Raw genomic sequence first — 19013 nt, 5'->3', positions numbered from 1 at the left:
ACAAGGTCAAGGATGCCGCTAATCACAAGAGTGTTGAGGATAAGAGGTTCCTTGTAGCCTGAGCTAAACGGGAACTTTCTGTAATCACAAGCACGGACCAGCCAATGTAGGACCCATCTCAGTTCCGGCAAACTACCGCAACGCCAATGTTGCGATCCATCGATACCGCCGGCATCAACATCTGTTTTACCATGCATTCAGGTGGTGCGCGATCCATGCCCGTAGCCCTTCAGGTTCTCGTACTCTTGTCATCACATGTGCAACATTTGGGTGATTGACCTGGTCCAGCTCTGGTATGAACTGGGTCACAAAAGGATGAGTTGAGAGTGGACTTTGGTTAATACCTTCATGAATTAACTTCCTTTTAGCAGTCCATATAGCCCACAAAGTCACTGTTAGGCGTGTTAATTCTTCATGGTTCAGCACATCCATCATACTAAATAAGCCAATTTCTGGCCGAAGGTTCCAAGGTTCTCATCAAATGCTCCAGAAGCTCTTTGTCCACTAAGGCCCATACACATCTCGCCATAGAACATTCCAATAGATTGTGCCTCCACAAACAAAAATGGACCGTGATATTTGGCACACGTGTGCCACATAGCTAAAACTACCACACACCTCCTCCTTTTCCTTTAATTACATGCGTAATTGCATTAGAGTGAATCATTTTTCTTTCACGTGCACTCATTACTCTAATTACATGCATGCACTACAAGACAAAAAAGCTGATCTCATCCTAGATTCTCCTTATTCCGAAAATTCAAAATGTTTTGTAGCTCAAATCGTCAGTCTGATGGAAAAACCGTTTTGACATAAAAGACTCGTCACAATGAGATCTTCAAAACTAGATCCCATGTTGGTATGTTTTGACGAATTTTTTTCCAGATCAAAAGTTACCACACCTCGGCTACATAAGTTATCACACATGTAGTATGCAAGTTACCGTGGTATTTTCACATAAATTACCGGAGGCATAAACATTGTTCTCACACCTTCTCCACATGCATATGTATGTATACTAGAGCACAAAAAAGCTGATGTCATCCTTGATTCTTCTTATTCTCAAAATTCAAAATGTTTTATAGCTCAAACTATCGATTTGATGCAAAACCGTTTTCACATAAAAGATTCGTCTCCGCGAGATCTTCGAAACTATATCCCTTATTGGTACATATGTTCCGACGACTTCTTTTTCTGGGTCAAAAGTTAACATGCCTCGGCTACATAAGTTACCACCCCTGTAGTATGTAATTCACATGGTATTTATACATAAGTTATCGGGGTTACATTTTTCAGCAAATTTTCCCCCTTGGTCAAAAGTTATAGAAGTGATTGTACTTAAGTTATCAGGTATGTAATTCGTATATTACCATGCTATTATCACACAAGTTATTAGGGGAGGTGGTTATGTTTCCAAAAACTTCTTTCTCCTTGGTCAAAGTTATCATGGTATTTGTACGTAATTTATCAAGTACATGATTGTTTAATCACCATGCTATTTTCGCATAAATTATCGGGGGATGTTTTTCAACAGTTTCCTCCTTTGATCAAAGTTACCGTGATATCTATAAGTAACTTATCGAGCATGTGGCTCGTATATTACCGTGCTATTTTCACTTAAGTTATCAATTGGTGTTTTTCAATAATTTTCCCTCCTTGATTAAAGTTACCGTGGTGTTTATAAGTAAGTTATTGGATAGGTGGTTCGTATATTACCATGCTATTTTCATATAAGTTACCGGGTATCTTTTTCAACAATGTTTTTCCTTCTTTAGTCAAAGTTACCGCATTGTTTGTATGTAATTTCGGGTATGCTGTTCATATATTACCATATTATTTTTACGTAATTTACCGGGGTATGTTTTCAAGAACAATTTCCTAGGATCCAAAATTACCGTGATATTTGTATGTTAGTTACCAATTCTTCTGTGCTTATATTACCATGATATTTACACAACAATTACCGGGGTATATTTTCCAACTTTTTTCCCTGGGTCAAAATACCACGATGTTTGTATCTAAGTATGTGTTGGTTTGGGAACAAATAGATGAAATAGACAATGGATTTGGTTCTTCACCTCTTGTGAGACTATTTTTAACAACCATGATTTATCATGTTAAATTTGTAGTTGTCTCCAATTTCAATCAAAGAGAAGCTGAATACTCTATTTACATCAAGAGAGACCAAAATTGATGCTAGATCTGCTGCTGCTGCTTCAAAATTGATGCTAGCATCATTCTACTTTCATCAACAGGAGGCTCTTTCCTTCAAGCTACTACTAACACTAGTAAAAAAGCATCATCATCATCATTAGTAGTAGTCGCATGAACCGGAACTGAATGGATCAAACAGCTACTGATCTTGGTACATGTGCGCGACACAAAGATGTCGCAGTCTTGCAGCTGAATGGATCAATCAAACAACAAGCACGAAAAAGTTGATGCTTGCTGAATAGATCTTGGTCCGTGGCCGCAACAGCTACTCACGCGTGGACGCCGCAGCACTAGCAGCAACAGCGTTGGCCACCGTCCCTGGCCTCTTCGGCTGCTGGCTGAGCACCGGCCGCCGCCGCCCATCATCTTCCCGGTCGTGAGCCGCGCACCCGATGCAGCAGCTTGTTAGGCTATCTGCCACCACTTGTCGCGTGTGGCCGCAGCAGCAGAAGCACCCATGTCGGCCGTCGTCGCCACTCGCCCGCCCCTCCGGCTGCCGACGGCTGAGCACCGGATTCCGCCGCTCGCCTTCCCGGCCGTGAGCCGCGCACTCGCCACCTCACTTCTAGCCCTGCTTCAAGGAAGAGCACCGCTGCCCGCCCCACCATGGCCCTCCTCCGCCTTCCCATCATGACCGCCTGAGAAGGAAGTTCGCTGAGATGGGGAAGCATGCGAGCGTGGTAGCGGGACTCGCGTTGGTGTGGTTTTGTGTAGCTGGAGCTACACGGTACCCCTTATTTTAGCCATCCATTTTGGCATTAAGATCCGTGCAGGCACATTTGTCATTTTTGTTTCTCTCAAACGAAAAAACGTATAAACTTCACACTTTGCAGGACAACAAAACATTCTAATTACTACGTGGGAAAAAACTTTCAGATTTTTTCATGCATTTAAAATGCTAAAATTTATTTTTTTAATAAAAAAAATCACATTTTGTATATTTATGTTGGTCCAAAAAATCTGAAAGTTTGTTCACACAATGAAGTTGTAAAGTTTGTTTGATCTGGAAAGTTTGAAGTCCATATGTTCTTTCATTTTAGAGAAACAAAAAAGAGAAATCTGCTTGTTGCAAGTTAGTTGAAGAGTACGGATCTCAAAGCAATGTTGAAGGGCTGAAGATAAGAGGTTCCATGTAGGACGAGCTACAAAGAAACTTTATGCTCGCGTTGACGGCGGTGGCAACGCTCGGCAGAGTGGATCAACAGGGACGACCTCGACCCATGGAGAGCTGGCAAGGGTGTCGAGCTTGGGGGCACGGACTGGCGTGGGCGGTGGCGTGGCCGGCGACCACGAGATTCTGCGCAGGGCAGCGACGCGATATGTAGGTGGGGATCGTGGGTGCCTGGGTGGCTGGGTTTGACGAAGGGATCGCTTGATGAGATCGTATGATAGTTTTGCAATCTGTCACACAATTGTCACATACATATTTCGGTTTTTTTAACTGTGCCTCCACGAATCTTGCATACCGCAAACTGAAAACTGATCATTAGTGGGCATATTTCTGTGATTCCTAACGTCACTGCCAGGCCGTGTGATGTGCTAGTGCTCTATAGCACTGGCCGAGCAACATCACTCGTATCTGACCATCCCCCACAAACGTGAAAAGCCCGTAAATTCAACACTACCAGGCCCGTGTAGCACCAAGGCTCGGCCCGTTTGAAAGGAGCTGAAACTAAGAGCAACTAGTTGGCGAGCCCTCCTTTAAAAGCCTCCTAACAATCACTTGAGGTGGGTTGAGAGTGCGCCCGCCACGTGTCGCGCTCTGGGCGCTTTCTCCGGATCTTGTTTTTTATTTTATTTGTTCGAACACATTTTTGGTTTTTTAGATGGGTTTTTTTTACTTTTTTGGTTTTTCATCGGTCTTTTCTAGCTTTTTGACAAAAAGTTGAAAAAAAAAATTTTGTGCAAAAAACCTGCTTTCCTTTTTTTTCAAGAAGCACAATTTTGTTTCTGCAAAAGGCACCTTTTTGCTTCCGCAAGAGGTACGACCGTGCCTCTCGAAAACAAAAAAAAAGTGTTTTTCTTCTTTTTCTTTTTTTCTCTCGTGAGAGACACGGTTTTGCCTCCGCGAGACACACGGCGGTGCCTCTCGGAAAAGAGAAAAAACATGTTTTTTTTTCTTTTGTGAGACGCACGGTTTTGCTTCTGCGACCATGTCTCTCGGAAACGTAGAAAAACACGTTTTCTCTTTTTCTTTTTTTCGTGGGAGGCACGGTTTTGCTTTTGCGAGAGGCACGTCCATGCTTTCGAAAACGAAAAAAACTCGTTCTATTTTTTTTTCTTATTTCGTGAGAGGCATGGGTTTGTTTCCGGAAGAGGCATGGCCGTGATTCTCGAAAACGGAAAAAAGAAACTCGTTTTCTCTTTCTTTTTGTCTTTTGCTTCCGCGAGAGGCACAACCATGCCTCTCGGAAATGGCTTCCGGAAAGGGAGGAAAGTGCTCTTGGTTCGGTTTTTTCGTGAAAAAAAGGTTCATCAAAACCTATCAACATTGAATCTAGTTTTGAAGATTTCAACGCGAGAAAATTCAATGATGAAAACGGTTCAAGATTTGGACTCAGGGTTTTAGAGATAAAACGTTTTGAATAAATAGATTAAAAAAGAAAAAACTCACAGTTACGACAAGTTGCGCGCATGCAATGCGTCATTTGTCGCAACATGAAAAGGTGGGAGTGATCTTTGAAAGAAGTATTTTTCAATTAGTGATTTTGGCTGAAAGCTAAAAAAGTTTAAATTTTGAGTTGAAAACTCTTGGCCGCCACTCTGGTCGGTGGCTAACCCACCACGGGCAAAAAAGGCATCAGGAGCATGCATGTGACACGTGGCATGCATTCATTCGTTCATTCATTCATGTATAGCACACTTTTTTTTTGCGGGAATCATGTGTAGCACACTCAGAGTCAGAGCCTCACGGTCAGAAGGGATAGGATAGGCTGCTGCTGGTGCTGCTGCGTGCACCTGACACCATTTTACTGCGTCGTCTTCCGCGAGTTTCACTGCGGCGACAGCAGGCGCCGTACTGCACTCACCGACCAACCGAGGCAAAACGCATTTACCTTGCTTAATTACTACTCTGAGAGCAAATACAATAGAGCTGAGTCAGCTGGCTATAAGAAATAAACTAGTATATTCTTGCTTAATTGGAGGAAAGAGAAGAAGAGAGAGAAGGGAAGCGGGCTCTTGGTGAAGAGCCAACTCTAGCACGTGCTCCTAGGCACTTTATGAGAGTGAAAGGTGGGCCATATAATAAAAAAGTAGTACACTCTTCTAATCAACTATTGTACATATTGGCTATAAGATAGGCTATAGATGACATGGCAATGGCTTATAGCCAGCAGTTGGCTATACTATTAACCATGCTCTGAGTACCGTGCAGATCCAAGTTTGGACGGTGGCTTTCCGGCGCTACCTTGCTACGTGTCCAGGTCCCAACAAATGCTACTACTAGGAGTACTGTATTGCAACCATGCATGATTCGATTCTGGAGTAATTAATTTACTACTACCAGTATCTCTTTAACTGAAATCTTTATGTGTGGCTCTAGCTTAGCTTAGTTCTTGCGTGCTCAGTGCTCACAAGCATCTCCAAATTAATTAGCTTGACCAAACTAATACTACTGCAAGTCTTTTATTTACCAAAGACTAGTGTACAAGCTTCATCAGGCAGCCATGGGAATGGCATGGCGAGCTGTGAGTGTAAAGTGACGTCGCCCGAATCAAAGGTGGTGTTTTCCTGGCGTGGCAGCCGAAATGTGTTCTTACCCAACTGGTCGTTGTCTCACGGAGAACAGATTCTAACCTTTCAGTGTCACTCCTAGTCAATTACAGAGGACTTGCGCTACTAATCTTTTTTTTTTACCATCCCTCTCTCCCTCTCTCTAGAAACTGCGGCTGGGCTAATATTTTCAGACCGAAACCGGCAAAGTTATGACACAAACTATTTAAAAAAAAATCGGGTCGTCATCGACACACCTAATCGTTGCATTCTGTTCGTGCATGAGATTAATTAACTTGCAATGATTTGGGCAAAGCGGTCGTTTGAATGTGCTCCACAACTCATCCCTCATCACCATTTGTGCGTGAGCAGTGCGTGCGAGAGGAAAGAAACAAAACAAAAACAAAAACAAACAGGCGGCGCTGACACGTGAAACCATGTCCTCCAGCTACCTGTTTCCATAATACTACCTCCGTTCGGGTTTATTGGTCCTCATTATATTTCGTGCCAAATTTTGATCATAGATTAAACTAACAAAATATTCACGCATATCATCAAACATTATATTTTTAAAAACTATGTTCAAATATAAATCCAATGAAATAATTTTTCTTGACATGCATTAACATTTTGTTAGTTAAATCTTTAGTCAAAATTTAGCACAAACTATAAAGAGGACCTGTAAATGAGGACGGAGGTAGTAAACAGCAACCCGGAGTACTAAAATCACAATTGAGCTCCCCGAAACCGTCTATAAATGGCCCCTGCCTCGCCACCTTTCACACTCCCCTCACTCCTTCATTCATCACTCACTCACTCAGCTCCGCACACAAAGCTCTGAAGAGGACGAGAAGAAGTCCGATCGATCTTGCCATGGACTCCAGGGTGTCCAAGAGCCCACCTTCGTCTCCGCCCCCGGCGGCGGCGCAAGAAGACGAGGGGGACGCGGCGGCGGCGGTGCGGGTGACGAGCCGGCTGTACCTGCACAGGCCCGGGCCCGGCGCGGGGCCGCTGGAGAAGGACGCCGTGCTCCGCCGCATCCGCCACCGGAGGCGCGCCAACCGCCTCCGGGACACGCTGCGCTCCCTCCTCGTCCTGCAGCAACAGCAGCCCACCGCGCCGGAGCCGGAGGACGCGTTCACGTCTCCGTAGCCGCGGGACCTCCCCGGACCTTCTGGATCTCCTCCCTCTCCGTGGCGCACGCTCTGCCTCGTGTACCGCTGCTGCCTCGCGCACGCACGTTCGACGGTGACCACGAGCGGCTGCGAATTCCACGAGCATTCATGTGTCCCATGCTTTTCTTTATAATGTACTGTACTACTTGTGTTTGTGTATTTGTGGTAGAGTAGGAGTACTAATTCAGTGTGTAAGTCACTTAATTATTGCATGGATGCAAATGAGTAACCGAGTCTGTTTCTGTTCAAATTATTTATACCTAGGGAGTAATAATGTCAGGTGTAATGGCAAGAATAAAAATCAGCTCCCTTCTTTGTCCCAGACAAGGGCTCCATTTTTGGTTTGGATTCCATTATCCAAGTTGCAACTTGCTTAAGAAATCCTGTGGGTGGGTATAGAGACTGATTGGGAAAACCACAGCCATTAAACTAAGTTGTTTCTAGACTGTTGTTCCAATGGATACAAATCAATCTTGAGCATGTGCTGTTCAAATGCAACTTATTACTACCAAACACTGAGATGAAGAAAACAAATACAGTTCCCACGCACTGCACTTGTGGATAAGCGCTAATTGTACTGTTGCGCAAGATGATTGCAGCTGCATTTGAACAGTTGCAAGGAGAACAGAACCAAAAGGATAAAGCGTCAACCTCAGATTGTTGATGTGCAGATCAGCTAGGCAGATAGTCTCTGTAAAGGTGCCAAATAACATTATTTGTTTTTGGTATTACTATCATTGTCTGGATTCAAGACTGTTACATACGGGCACACGTGCCAACAACTTCATTTTGTGTGTAAACCTATCCTGTATAATTGGCCCTCTGAGCTCTAGAGATATTACGAGAAAGAACCTCGCAAGGACCGCGCTATAAGACTGTTTAGAATGTAGGGTCAGACTGTATGGCTGTTAGAATCCAGTAGCCTATCTGCTTCCGAAGGCAGCATATCAGAGGACATTTCAAAATTTTGCTTGGCTGTCATCTTGTTCCACTCATTCTCGACGCGGAAAAAGACCCACTGGAACCGCCTCACCATTTCCAAAGCTGTTATCGCAAACACTGTCAGGTAGTTGTGCCGCAGATGCGCCGATAGCTTGTATGTCCATGTACATCGGAGAATGAGATTGCTACCTAACACCCAATAAAATACCTGTAGAGCAATCAGGAAAGTATTAGTTCACAAAACTAACAAGGTGTACTAGCTAAAATCATGTGCTCCCTCAATTTGAACTGCCAAAATGTCATATATTTAGGAACAGAGGGAGTAAGTGTTAAAGAGTGTATACCCAGCTACGCCCGTAAAGAAGATTGCTCCATGCATTTGGGTTTTTGAACATGAAAATCCTGGTTAAAATGCTGCAATTATAGAGGAAGTCTCATTAGCAACAATTGATACGCAAGGACAGAGTGGAAAGGAAACTTTTGTAGAGAATGGCACCTCAAATCCCAATCTCGCTTTATATCCCAGTAGAAGGAATACAATGAATTCACAACACTGGAAATAAGCCACAGGGGGCGGTAAAAGCTAATCCATACGTCGGGAAATACATGATACTTGAGAGCTGATAAAAAGATCACGGGGACTGCTGTCGAGTACTTGAGTGCTGGATTTGGTACAAAAATGTTGGTAAGTGTCCAGAAATAGGTACAAAAACATATGATCACAAGCTACAATTTGTACTATTTCTAGCATTTTAAACATGTATGTCATCTCAAAAGAAATAAAAAATTAGAGCTGAAATATGGTGGTGAGTAAATACCGTTCAGAAGACAAGTTTTCTCCCTTGTATCCTTGTACTGTCGAAGACACTGGAAGAAACGACACAAATAAGGGAGTACCAGAACTAGAGGAATAGCTACAGAGTGGCTACCACAAATTGAATCTGCTTCAAACCAAGCAATTGTCGCGACCTGTAAAATTTCATAATAACAATTACTTTTTGCAGTACTTTGCAATCGTCAAGTAAACCAAGCAGTATGGATACTGCAGAAGACAATATGTGCATAGAACAAGAGAAACAAAGAGATTAACCTGACGATGGACCATGCGACAACCTGAACGTTCCAAATCTGAAAACACCTGCAACAAATACAGCAATTGAGCAACATATTAGAAAGATCAAACTGAAAATCTCCACTCAGGACAGCCTAGAAGCTAGAAACAGTTCTCTACAAAACGAGGAAATAGTATATTGCAGATGCTCACGTAGTTAGGAGATAATTTTTCTTACAGAAACTACAGTATATTACAGCTAACATGAGAACAGAAAATAATATAGTACATATTAAACAAGAAAACCATGTCATACTATCTATAGCAGTAATTAGTTAAAACAAAACAATGGACAGTAAACACTTTAAATAAATGACTGCAAACTGTCTCCAATTGTTTACAAAAAATGACAGCATACCTTTGACATGGATGTAAAAATATCCGCCATAAAGAAGTCAGGGAATGTAATTGCCTGCGGAACAAGAGTACATTAAATCAATTCAAAATGTTATTTGATCAGATTTACTGGCTCCGCAAGCAAGGACAATCAGGTATATATAATAGCCACCACATACCAAAATATTTTGTTTTGTCTATAGCATAGCTAAAAGCAAAACCTATCTAACATTACTGAAATTTTTTACAACTTACTTGTAATGGAAGTGCTATACGCCACATGGTCCTCAGAAAGAAAAAGCGTGATGATAAATAAAACATATCAAAAGGAGAAAGGAGGATCATCAGAAGGATAACATACAAAAGAACCTGCAGACAGGCAGAATGATATGTCAATTCATAACCCAGCATTTAAAAAGTAATAATGAATCAGAGTAGAATAAATTGCATGATTTATTGTTTCTATAAGGGGAAGCAGGAGTAAGTGGATTGTGCATCATACAGAACTTCAGATCACTTCAGTGTTACAAAGAAACCATTCGTAACTATGTCTGCATGTACATCAATTGATGCTTAACATATAATAGTATTGTACTAAGATGGGCATTTCCACTTGTTCGATTACAGGAGAATAGGCATAACTTTAAGGTAAAAGTGGCACTTGCATTAACATTCATTGCTAGCAAAATGTATAATGAATATACTACTGTTCTGATCTTGCGACAGGATGTAAGTTTCAATTCATCAATTAACACAACAGAGCCAGAGATACACAATGAGACATTCGTTTTAGTATGTCAACAATTATCTTATCATTATACTGTTCCTTGGGAGAGCTCTGGGGATATTTATGTCCAAATTTGATTACTGATAACTGATAAGCACCACCACAAGTATAACCAAGCGTAATGTACACAACAAAAGGTCCCATGAGCAAATCATAGAATTAACAACTTAATGAGCTCAAGATATTACACTGGTTGAGATGCAGCAAGAGACACTTCACCATGTGAATACAGATATAGGTAAGCTGTCATACTTGTTGGAACAACTAAAGTCAGCCAAGTAGCACACTGCCAATGGAGGAAAATAAGTGTACTTAAGCAGAATGATATGCCAGAGTACATGTAATATGAACAATTATACAATATTATGTCAGCATAAAAGAAATGGACAGGACAACAACAAGATACAGTTTAAAGAAAAGAGAGCCAAGTTCAAAACACCAGCCCGTCAGTACTCGACTGCAGAAATAATTCCCCTGGCAACACATGTTCTCCAGACACTAAAGTACGGATCATATATATTACTTGCATATAAAAGCAAGATAAACATGGTTGCTTTAGAAATGTTATGTACAGTTGTACTAGAAAAATATAATGGACTGGGAACTAAAAGAATTGTTGAGAGCTTTGCCACCATCGGTAAAATTCAGGCTACCGTAACAACCATATGCCGCAGACATTGCATTGCAATACTCCATAAAGCTTATAGGCTATGGATAGGCATGTCAGTGTAAATGTATTCAAACAAGAGATCAAATGGATATCGCAAACAAGATAAATAGGCATACCCTCCATATTTCTCGGTGTGATAAATGTGTCTGCGAAAGATCAAACACCTTCGCATAATTTACTGATGATTGTGCGAAAACCCACAAATTTACTCCCCATAACCAAATCATCAGTGCCTACAATAGGAACACAAAGCACAATTACATGCATGAGTAAATTTTCTGCATAGGCGGTTACTAAGAGTTGAGTATGCCACAAGTGCAACAACAAAAAGAAACTCACCACCAGAAGAAGAGGATTATAGTATAAGAAAGCCTCGTATAGAAATAAGTCTCGCAGATCAACACTCATTCTCATAACTGAGTCCCACCCTATCTGCAGTTCCAAGAGCATAATCAATTAACAATTACATGAAGCTCAATTCATACAGTACAAAAGTGATTAATAGAGCAACACTGACCTTGCAACAGCACAAGCCCCATAGGAGAAACAATATAACCTGGAAAAGGGACACACTCATAAGCAATTTGAGAAGTAAAATGTAGATCTGGCAGATGAGAAATCAAGAGAACAGGGTAATTTGAGTACAATTGGTTAGTGGTTACAGCAAAAAAAGAACCAATAAAATACATGATGCCACAGAATAGAATTAGATATGGACAGGTAAATATGTTAGTGTCTCTTGGAGGAAATTACAGGGTAAATCAGTAAAAAAAGCAGCAGCTCCAACTGAAAATGGCGATGCTAAAAGGCCGCTTCATCTTTTGTGACTAAGCTAGAAGGCTTCTCCTAGGCATGTACTGCGAAAATATCGAGACGCTAACACCATAGTAGTGTTCAGGTGTTCTACTGTTCCAAGTATCGTGGAAAACAAAGACGTATCCTAGAGTAGCAGAGATTTAGACATGGCATGATTTTTTGTCGCTATTACAAAGTTTATGCAATGAGGGGGGCATCAGATTCGTTGGCTTATCACTTAATTTCCTTACAAACATGGCATCCGCTGCAGACAATGCGCATAACGGCGGCCGCACGGAGCACACTTACTACACATCAGAAAGTACATTAAGCATGTAGCGCCCGTGGAAATGCTGCGAAGGCTACCTTGACCCGCCAGAGGAAGAGCGGCGAAGGGATGATCGCCACGGCGGGGATGGCCGACACGCCCTTCATCTCGGCGCCGACCCTGACCCTCCGCGCGCGCACTCGGTCGCACAGGCGCCTGCGTCTTCGAACGAACCCTGCGCACGGCAGCAGAATCAGAATCGGCCTCGCCGCTGCATCAGCGCGACAGCAGTCTGGCAGGCGACGGGGTCCATGGTCCACGAGAGCCGAAGCTGACCGGATCGAGCAGAGGCGCTCACCGAGGATCGACAGCCCGTATCGCGGCCGGTGGGGGCGGCAGGGGAGAGAGGAGCCGTGCCGTCCGTCGGATAGGCGCAGGCCCCTCCGGCTCTCCGGGGAGGCTGTGGGAGAGGCGGAAACCTTCCGCCGGAACGGGGCGCGCGGGCGGGCGGCCGGCGGCGTGGCAGGGAATGGCGAGATCTGCGAGGGTGGGCAGGGGTGAAGACTGAAGAGGGGGAGGAGAAGCCGTAGGAAGGGGAGAAAGGGGGACGCGGAAGGTGAGGGAGGGAGGCGCCGACTTGGAGTTTGACGTGTAGGCGAACCACGGGGGAGCTCTGAATTTTCTATCGACTTTAGTACTGGTGGTGGTGGTAGTAGAGGAGTGCTTTATTCCGTGATGATCTGTTGCTGTTCTTTGGACGCGGTGCTTCTGGTCACGAGCACACATGTGCTCGTTATCTGGGCCGCTGTTTTGCGTCTCTGGATGCGATGCATTTAAGGCGTGTTTGGTTACCTGGGTGGCTTTAGCCTGCATCGCATGAGGGATTCTGGGTGAGCGTGGTCTGGTTGAGCTGATGCAGAAATTGGTTGAGATGTATGTTTGGTGCACTGTATAATATTGTTGCATGAGAGATGCTATATACAATAGATGTTGTTTGGTAGACTGCATTTGAGCTTAATTTTGTGAACCTTTCTCTTCCAATTTCAACAATGTCAATTGGATCTGGATCATTCCATGGAACATGTAAAAGAAGGCTGAACTGAAATCTGAACTAAACTCAAGGGGAGAGAGGGGGAGAAACGCGGCGCCGGTTGCGCCTCGCAGCGCGCAGGTGCTCCCCTCTCCCCTTCTTCCTCTGGATCTGTGGTGGACGGCATGTCCCCCGGCGTGAGCATGGAGGAGCACCAGCGAGGGAACTCGACCGGCGATGGGCGGCGTGTCCCCCGGCGTGGGCGTGGAGGAGCGCTGGCTAGGGAGCCCGGACTGGTGGGGGACGACGTGGGCATGGAGGAGCACCAGCAACGGAGCTCGGTCGGCGTCGGGCGACGTGTCCCTCGGCGTGGACATGGAGGAGTGCCTACTAGAGAGCCCGGACTGCTGTGGACGAGGGAGCTCAGGCGGCGGCGGCGGCAATGGGTTACTCGATTCAATCTGATGTGTGAGAGAGGAGGAAAGGGAGACACGGGATGAGAGTTGCGGTTGCAGGTGCGAGCCTGGCTCGGAGATACGGCCGATTCCTGCGTGCCCCTCAGCCTGGCTGAGAGGCCTCCTTTTGCATCGATTGGGCCAGGCTGAGGAGGCCACACATGCCACCAAACGCACTAGATTTTGCATGGCGGGTGCGAGGCAGGTGCCACACAAGAAACCAAACACGTCCTTAATGTATGTGCCACATACGCGAGCGTTTGTAACGAAGCAAAATAGCAAACGAAGAAATACGTCTGGGCTTGTGGTCCTGGAAGTAGACGGAGGAGAAGCGGTCGTGTACGACAAACTAGTCGAGCCGTGGCCCAGGATGAGTCAATGAGTGGTAAGCATGAGAGTTTCAAGAGATAGAATTGATGTAGTTGTTTGGTAGCTTAATATGAAATGGAAATCTGGCTCTTCTCCCCCAAAGGCCCCACCGTGGACGGCATTTGGAAGCGGAGGAGTGAGAAAGAGGGATAGGAAGCAGAGGCGGCCGCCAGCAATGAAGTTCCTAATGCAACTAATCAATCAGGAGGTATGTCGATTCGTAAGTATATCGTGATCTTTTTCTGTTTTGCACGCGCAGAAGGGGCAACTCGCTGCAGGTGTCGTGGCTGTGTATAGGTAAGGTCAACCCTCAAGGTCCATCGTGGGCTAAGAGGTTAGTGCGCAACATACTAACATTAATAGAGATGTAAAAATCGTAGGTGATAATTGGTATATAGTACATTTGTAGAAATTTGGTCCCTGTTCAGATAATTTGGATAGAGTCTGGTAGTCGCAAGGAAGTAATTAAGATTGTTCTTCCACAGTGCATTATTGATGAAAACTACTTGGTTGTCAATTATGTTGTAAATTCTGATTAGCAGCTTAATAGGGTGGTGAGTAGGAACTTTGCATTTAAGAAATGATCACTAGTAGTGATCTAAAAAAATCTTTTAGTAGTGATCTCAAAAGATCTTTTAGATCACTCTAGTGATCTAAAAGATCTTATATTTACAGAGGAAGTACTGATGTACCACAAATGCAGGTCTGCAGATTTGGCAGATGTTTTAAGTTTAATAGAACAGAACAAGGTGCTAGTCAAAACATTTTTTTTCTGGTTTAGCAGCTAAATAGTTTGGTGAGTAGAAGTGTGGGCTCACAAGATACTGGTTCCTTGAGGGAATATTTGCAGAGGCATTTTAAAAAATTGGATGCTTAGGAGTACATTTTTTGTAAACATGATTTGCAGAACCTGCAGTTTTTTGCTGTCTGTTTGAAGCGAACTCGTCGTTCAATCTGTCTTAGCCATTTCCATCACCTTATCAATTTTGTTATGAAATGAATCATGAGTAGCATGCCTTTTCTCTTCTTCCCAGATTGTTTTCTGTCACACTAAGCATGATTTTTTATGTTTGTTTGAAGCAGAGGGCCTGATGCAAAACTGTATCATATTTTTACAGATTTTGGCTGCTTTGCTTACAAAGTTAATATTTGAATCTTTTGATTTTTTAGCAGATTATTTGGTTGAATCGAACGTCCCATACGTCACATCGTCACATGTTGTTCTAGCTTATTTGAAGCTTTAGATTTTTGTTCATATATGGATCTTGGACTTCAAACCAAATCTGGATTTGGTGACTTTATAACCATTGCAACCCTGTTTCTGGTTTATCCCTTTATGTTGGGTATGGACAGTGTCGGAGCTAGCGGAGATTCAAAGGGGGGGCCAAAGGAAAAATATGCACCTTTGGGGGGGGGGGGGCAAATGAGAACAATCTTTTTATTTTAAGGCTCTTAATTTTTTTCCTTGAGAAAATATGCTACAGCTGGGGGGGGGGGCAATGGCCCCCTCAGCATTGCATGTAGCTCCGCCACTGGGTATGGATGTGTTCATGGCTTCATGTGTTTGTGGATGAAGCGAAGCTTCTTTAGGCTAGTAGGCGATGGTATTTATAGGGCCACCCATTGTTTTTCTGTAATTTGTTGTATTCTTGCTCTTCCACCTATTTACTGATTTGTTTACTGATGTTTCAGAAATCTAAACCTGAAATTATATTCATCCATGGAGTCAGGAAACAAGAACTGGATCCATGTGTTAGATGACATGTTCAATAAACCTTCGGAGCTTGGCACTAGTATGTTTGGCAGCTGCCATCAAACTCTTTTGCAATCTCAGAACCCGCCTCTAACATGCAGATGGTCCATCAGTGTAATTTGTGTGAGCGACGGCGCACTTATATATGTGCATCATAAGAAATTTGATGAACTTGAATATGCTAGGCACTACTAGAAGTTTGGAAACCCTAAACTCAAATTCTAGAATTCTTGTACCTTTCCTGTGGTGCAGCCAAAGGCTGTTTATCTCAATTCCTGAGATTTTGTTTCCCAATACGATTGGAAATGTCTTGACATCACAATCCTGTGTTTTTACTTATTTTCATGTGTTTCAAAATGATGTGATCCAAAGAGACCTATGTAACGTATGCATATTCCCACTTTAACAAAAAAAAATTGCACGAAAAGCAAATAACCTTTGGTCAATAAACATTACTCGTATATTTATTTCGTTGCCCATGTATTGCATGTGTGCTTGTGCCATCAATGTCGCTTATCGCCTTAAAAGTGAAACGTTACTTGCTCAAAAACTAAAATATTTTAGGTGGTTTTCTAAGGTTGCATTTTCATATTTAACATGGCTTCCTTTTCCCCTTTTTTTAAGAACGTGGGTTTGTTTGAGATACTTTCATATTTAGACTTTGGTGCGACAGTGCTGGTGCAGAGGATTAGCTGATATTGTGCGAAGATTGATTTAGCTGGTAGGGGAGGACACGAGGCGTGCAAGGGAAGATTGTTTCTTTTTAGACTAAGTCATGCAGCGGTGGGAGGCAATAAATTCCTCGTCCTGTTAGTCCAGAATCTGTCCTTTCATGGCCCATATCGTTGAGCCACATCCGAGCCGCTGGTAACGTGGCTGACGCCGGCATGCTGCCTGCTGGTCATATGTGGGCCATGGGCCCTGTTGGAAAACATAAATACGATGTCAATACTTGGGCCTATACGCATGTGATTGGTGATCTCGAGGAGCACCGACGGGAAAGATATCGAGAGTGCTTGTGCTCGGGCACAGAATAGCACTTTCGCTGTTCTTTGCCTTCGATTCGAAGATGGAAGGAACGTGGGAGTTGACATGTCCGGCGTCCTGCAGTGTAGGGCATATGCATATGGGAATATGGGATGGTACTTCCGGCGGATCTAGATTCCGCCGCGAACGGGTGCTTGACAGTGACGTGCTGGGTGCGACCTTTTTCTTTCCTCAAGATTTAATAGTACTAGTAAGCTTGCACGTGCAATACACGTCTCAAACATTGTTCAATCGAAATTCAAACCAATATACATACAAATGGTTCAAAATACTAAATGTTTGAAAATTATAAATTAAATGCATAAAAATGTTTCAAAATATATAAATTAAATGGATACACAGTGTTGTGATGTTGCCCAAGTTGTATTTTGAAAAGTTGGAGTATTGTGGTCATGCAAACAATATATACATTATTTCATTCGTTCAATATTTTCATAGGTTGTAAAAAGAATAGATTAAATCTAGTTATAATTGAAAAGCATCATTGAATTGTGTCGAGTCCATGGACATGCAATCCTAAAATTGTTCTTAATATCATCGAATAATCACAAGTGGACATGGTGCCACGCGCGGTCGGTATCAGGCCCGCTCATTCCCACGTGATTCGTGTAGTCCAAATACGAGTAGCATGTATACTGAGATTGATGTGTTGTATACAAGGCATTATGCATTCATATTACCTACGCCCTCGCCAAGAGATGGCCCACAAGGCAGGGTCGGGCATTCAAACGAGCAGTGCATTTGAGCATACGTCAATTAAGTCGGGCCTGCAATACCAGGACCCCCTCAGCTGCAGCTCATTAAGTCACCCATGAAGTTTTAATGGAAACAGTTCAGGGCCGTTTATGTTTGACATCACCCAGCGGAAACCCCTTGGGTTAGTTGGACTGGCTAGAGACTAGAGTAACTTCTCATTAAACAAGCTTGTCTAAATATTCTGACATAAACATTTATCGTCTCTCAATACAATGTACTGCAAGTGTTAGCCAACATTACCGATGATCAATGGAAACCATCCTCCTATTGGCCAGTTCGATTGCTTAAGCCACTTTTTTTCTTCCAAAAACCATATGCCAACGATTATGACGGTGATCTTTAGAACAACCTAACACACATTTTTGGGTAGCTTAGAACAAGACTAATCTAGGATACATTTCAAACATGTTTAAATTCACTTATTTCGCTCAACCTATTTCAGTGTAACTGCTTAGAACAACACTTACAAGTGAAATCTGATTTTGATTGTAGCGACCTTATTCTTTTGAAATGAGCGAAACATGTTTTCTTGAGTAGTTGAAGTTTATTTTAGTAAAATTATTTTTTTAGAAGAGTGGATTTTTTAATGAGTGCACAGGTACCGGTACATAGCGAATATTTTCAATCTGCCTTTTGAAACGAGTGAAATAAAATAGTGCAATATCTTGTTTTAGATGAGTGAAATCACTGTATTTTGAAAATGATTGAAATTATTCATTTTCAATTGACTGAAACGAGTGTAATCTATTTTGTGAAACGAGTGAAATCATTTTTGTTGAAAATAATTGAAATTATTAGTTTGAATTGAGTCAAACAAGTGGAATCTATTTTTGTAAAGGAGGGTGGAATAAACAAGTGAACTATGTTGTTCTAAACGAATAAAATCATTCTTTTCAAAAATCATTGAAATTATTCATTTGAATTGAGTGAAATGAGTGGAATCTGTATTTTGAAATGAGTGATGTATGGAGTATGCTATTTTAAACGAGTGTAATTGTTTTTTAATGATTGAAAATATTTGTTTGAATCATGTGAAATGAGTGGAATGGGAGCGGCGTTTTGGCTCTCGGGTGCATCTGCAACCGTGGGTGAATAGTAAAATAATTAAAAATAGTAAAAAAATGATTTTTTTTTTCTTGTGATACCAGATGCTTGTATGCGTGAAGTCCGTGCTAAATTTCGTGTAGTTAGGACGTTTTAGTAGCTCTCGGCAAAAGAGACAAATTTCGGATCAATGAGAAATATTTGAAAACAACACTGTTTGAAGCTCACTTTGTCTTTTTTGCCATGAGCTCCTGGAATATAGTTTAGCCATGAAAGGTTGCATTCATCTGGCGCACTCAAAGCATCTTAGATAAAAAATCAGATTTTTTTATTTTTTTATTTTTATTTTATTTTTACTGTTCACTGGGTGCAGATGGGCCTGACCCCGAAGTGAATATCAGAGTGGAATCTATTTTTCTTAAAGGAGCGAAATAAAGGAATGAAGTACATCCTTCTAAATAAATTATTGAAAACATTTGTTTGAATCAAGTGAACGAGTGGAGTCTTTTTTTTTAAAGAGTGAAATATGTTGTTCTAAACGAATGAT

General features: G+C 42.5%; 1 protein-coding gene across 1 annotated transcript; it reads right to left on the bottom strand.

The window, feature by feature from the left end:
* Nucleotides 1–7788: 7788 nt before the first annotated feature.
* LOC123110527 (SPX and EXS domain-containing protein 1) lies at nucleotides 7789–12684 on the bottom strand. The gene is made up of 13 exons (XM_044531065.1): nucleotides 12371–12684; nucleotides 12111–12247; nucleotides 11467–11505; nucleotides 11289–11381; nucleotides 11066–11182; nucleotides 10470–10565; nucleotides 9748–9861; nucleotides 9515–9568; nucleotides 9136–9183; nucleotides 8864–9014; nucleotides 8542–8707; nucleotides 8390–8459; nucleotides 7789–8253 (listed from the first exon to the last, which is right to left on the bottom strand). Exons 2-13 carry the CDS (start codon nucleotides 12177–12179, stop codon nucleotides 7996–7998), a joined length of 1275 nt encoding a protein of 424 aa, XP_044387000.1. The 5' UTR covers nucleotides 12180–12247; nucleotides 12371–12684; the 3' UTR covers nucleotides 7789–7995.
* Between the last annotated feature and the right edge of the window lie 6329 nt (nucleotides 12685–19013).

This window comes from Triticum aestivum, chromosome 5B (genome assembly GCF_018294505.1).
Source record: "Triticum aestivum cultivar Chinese Spring chromosome 5B, IWGSC CS RefSeq v2.1, whole genome shotgun sequence".
Classification (NCBI taxonomy): Eukaryota; Viridiplantae; Streptophyta; class Magnoliopsida; order Poales; family Poaceae; genus Triticum; species Triticum aestivum.
Note: the sequence above shows the minus strand (reverse complement) of the source record. Positions and strands in the feature narration are given on the sequence as shown.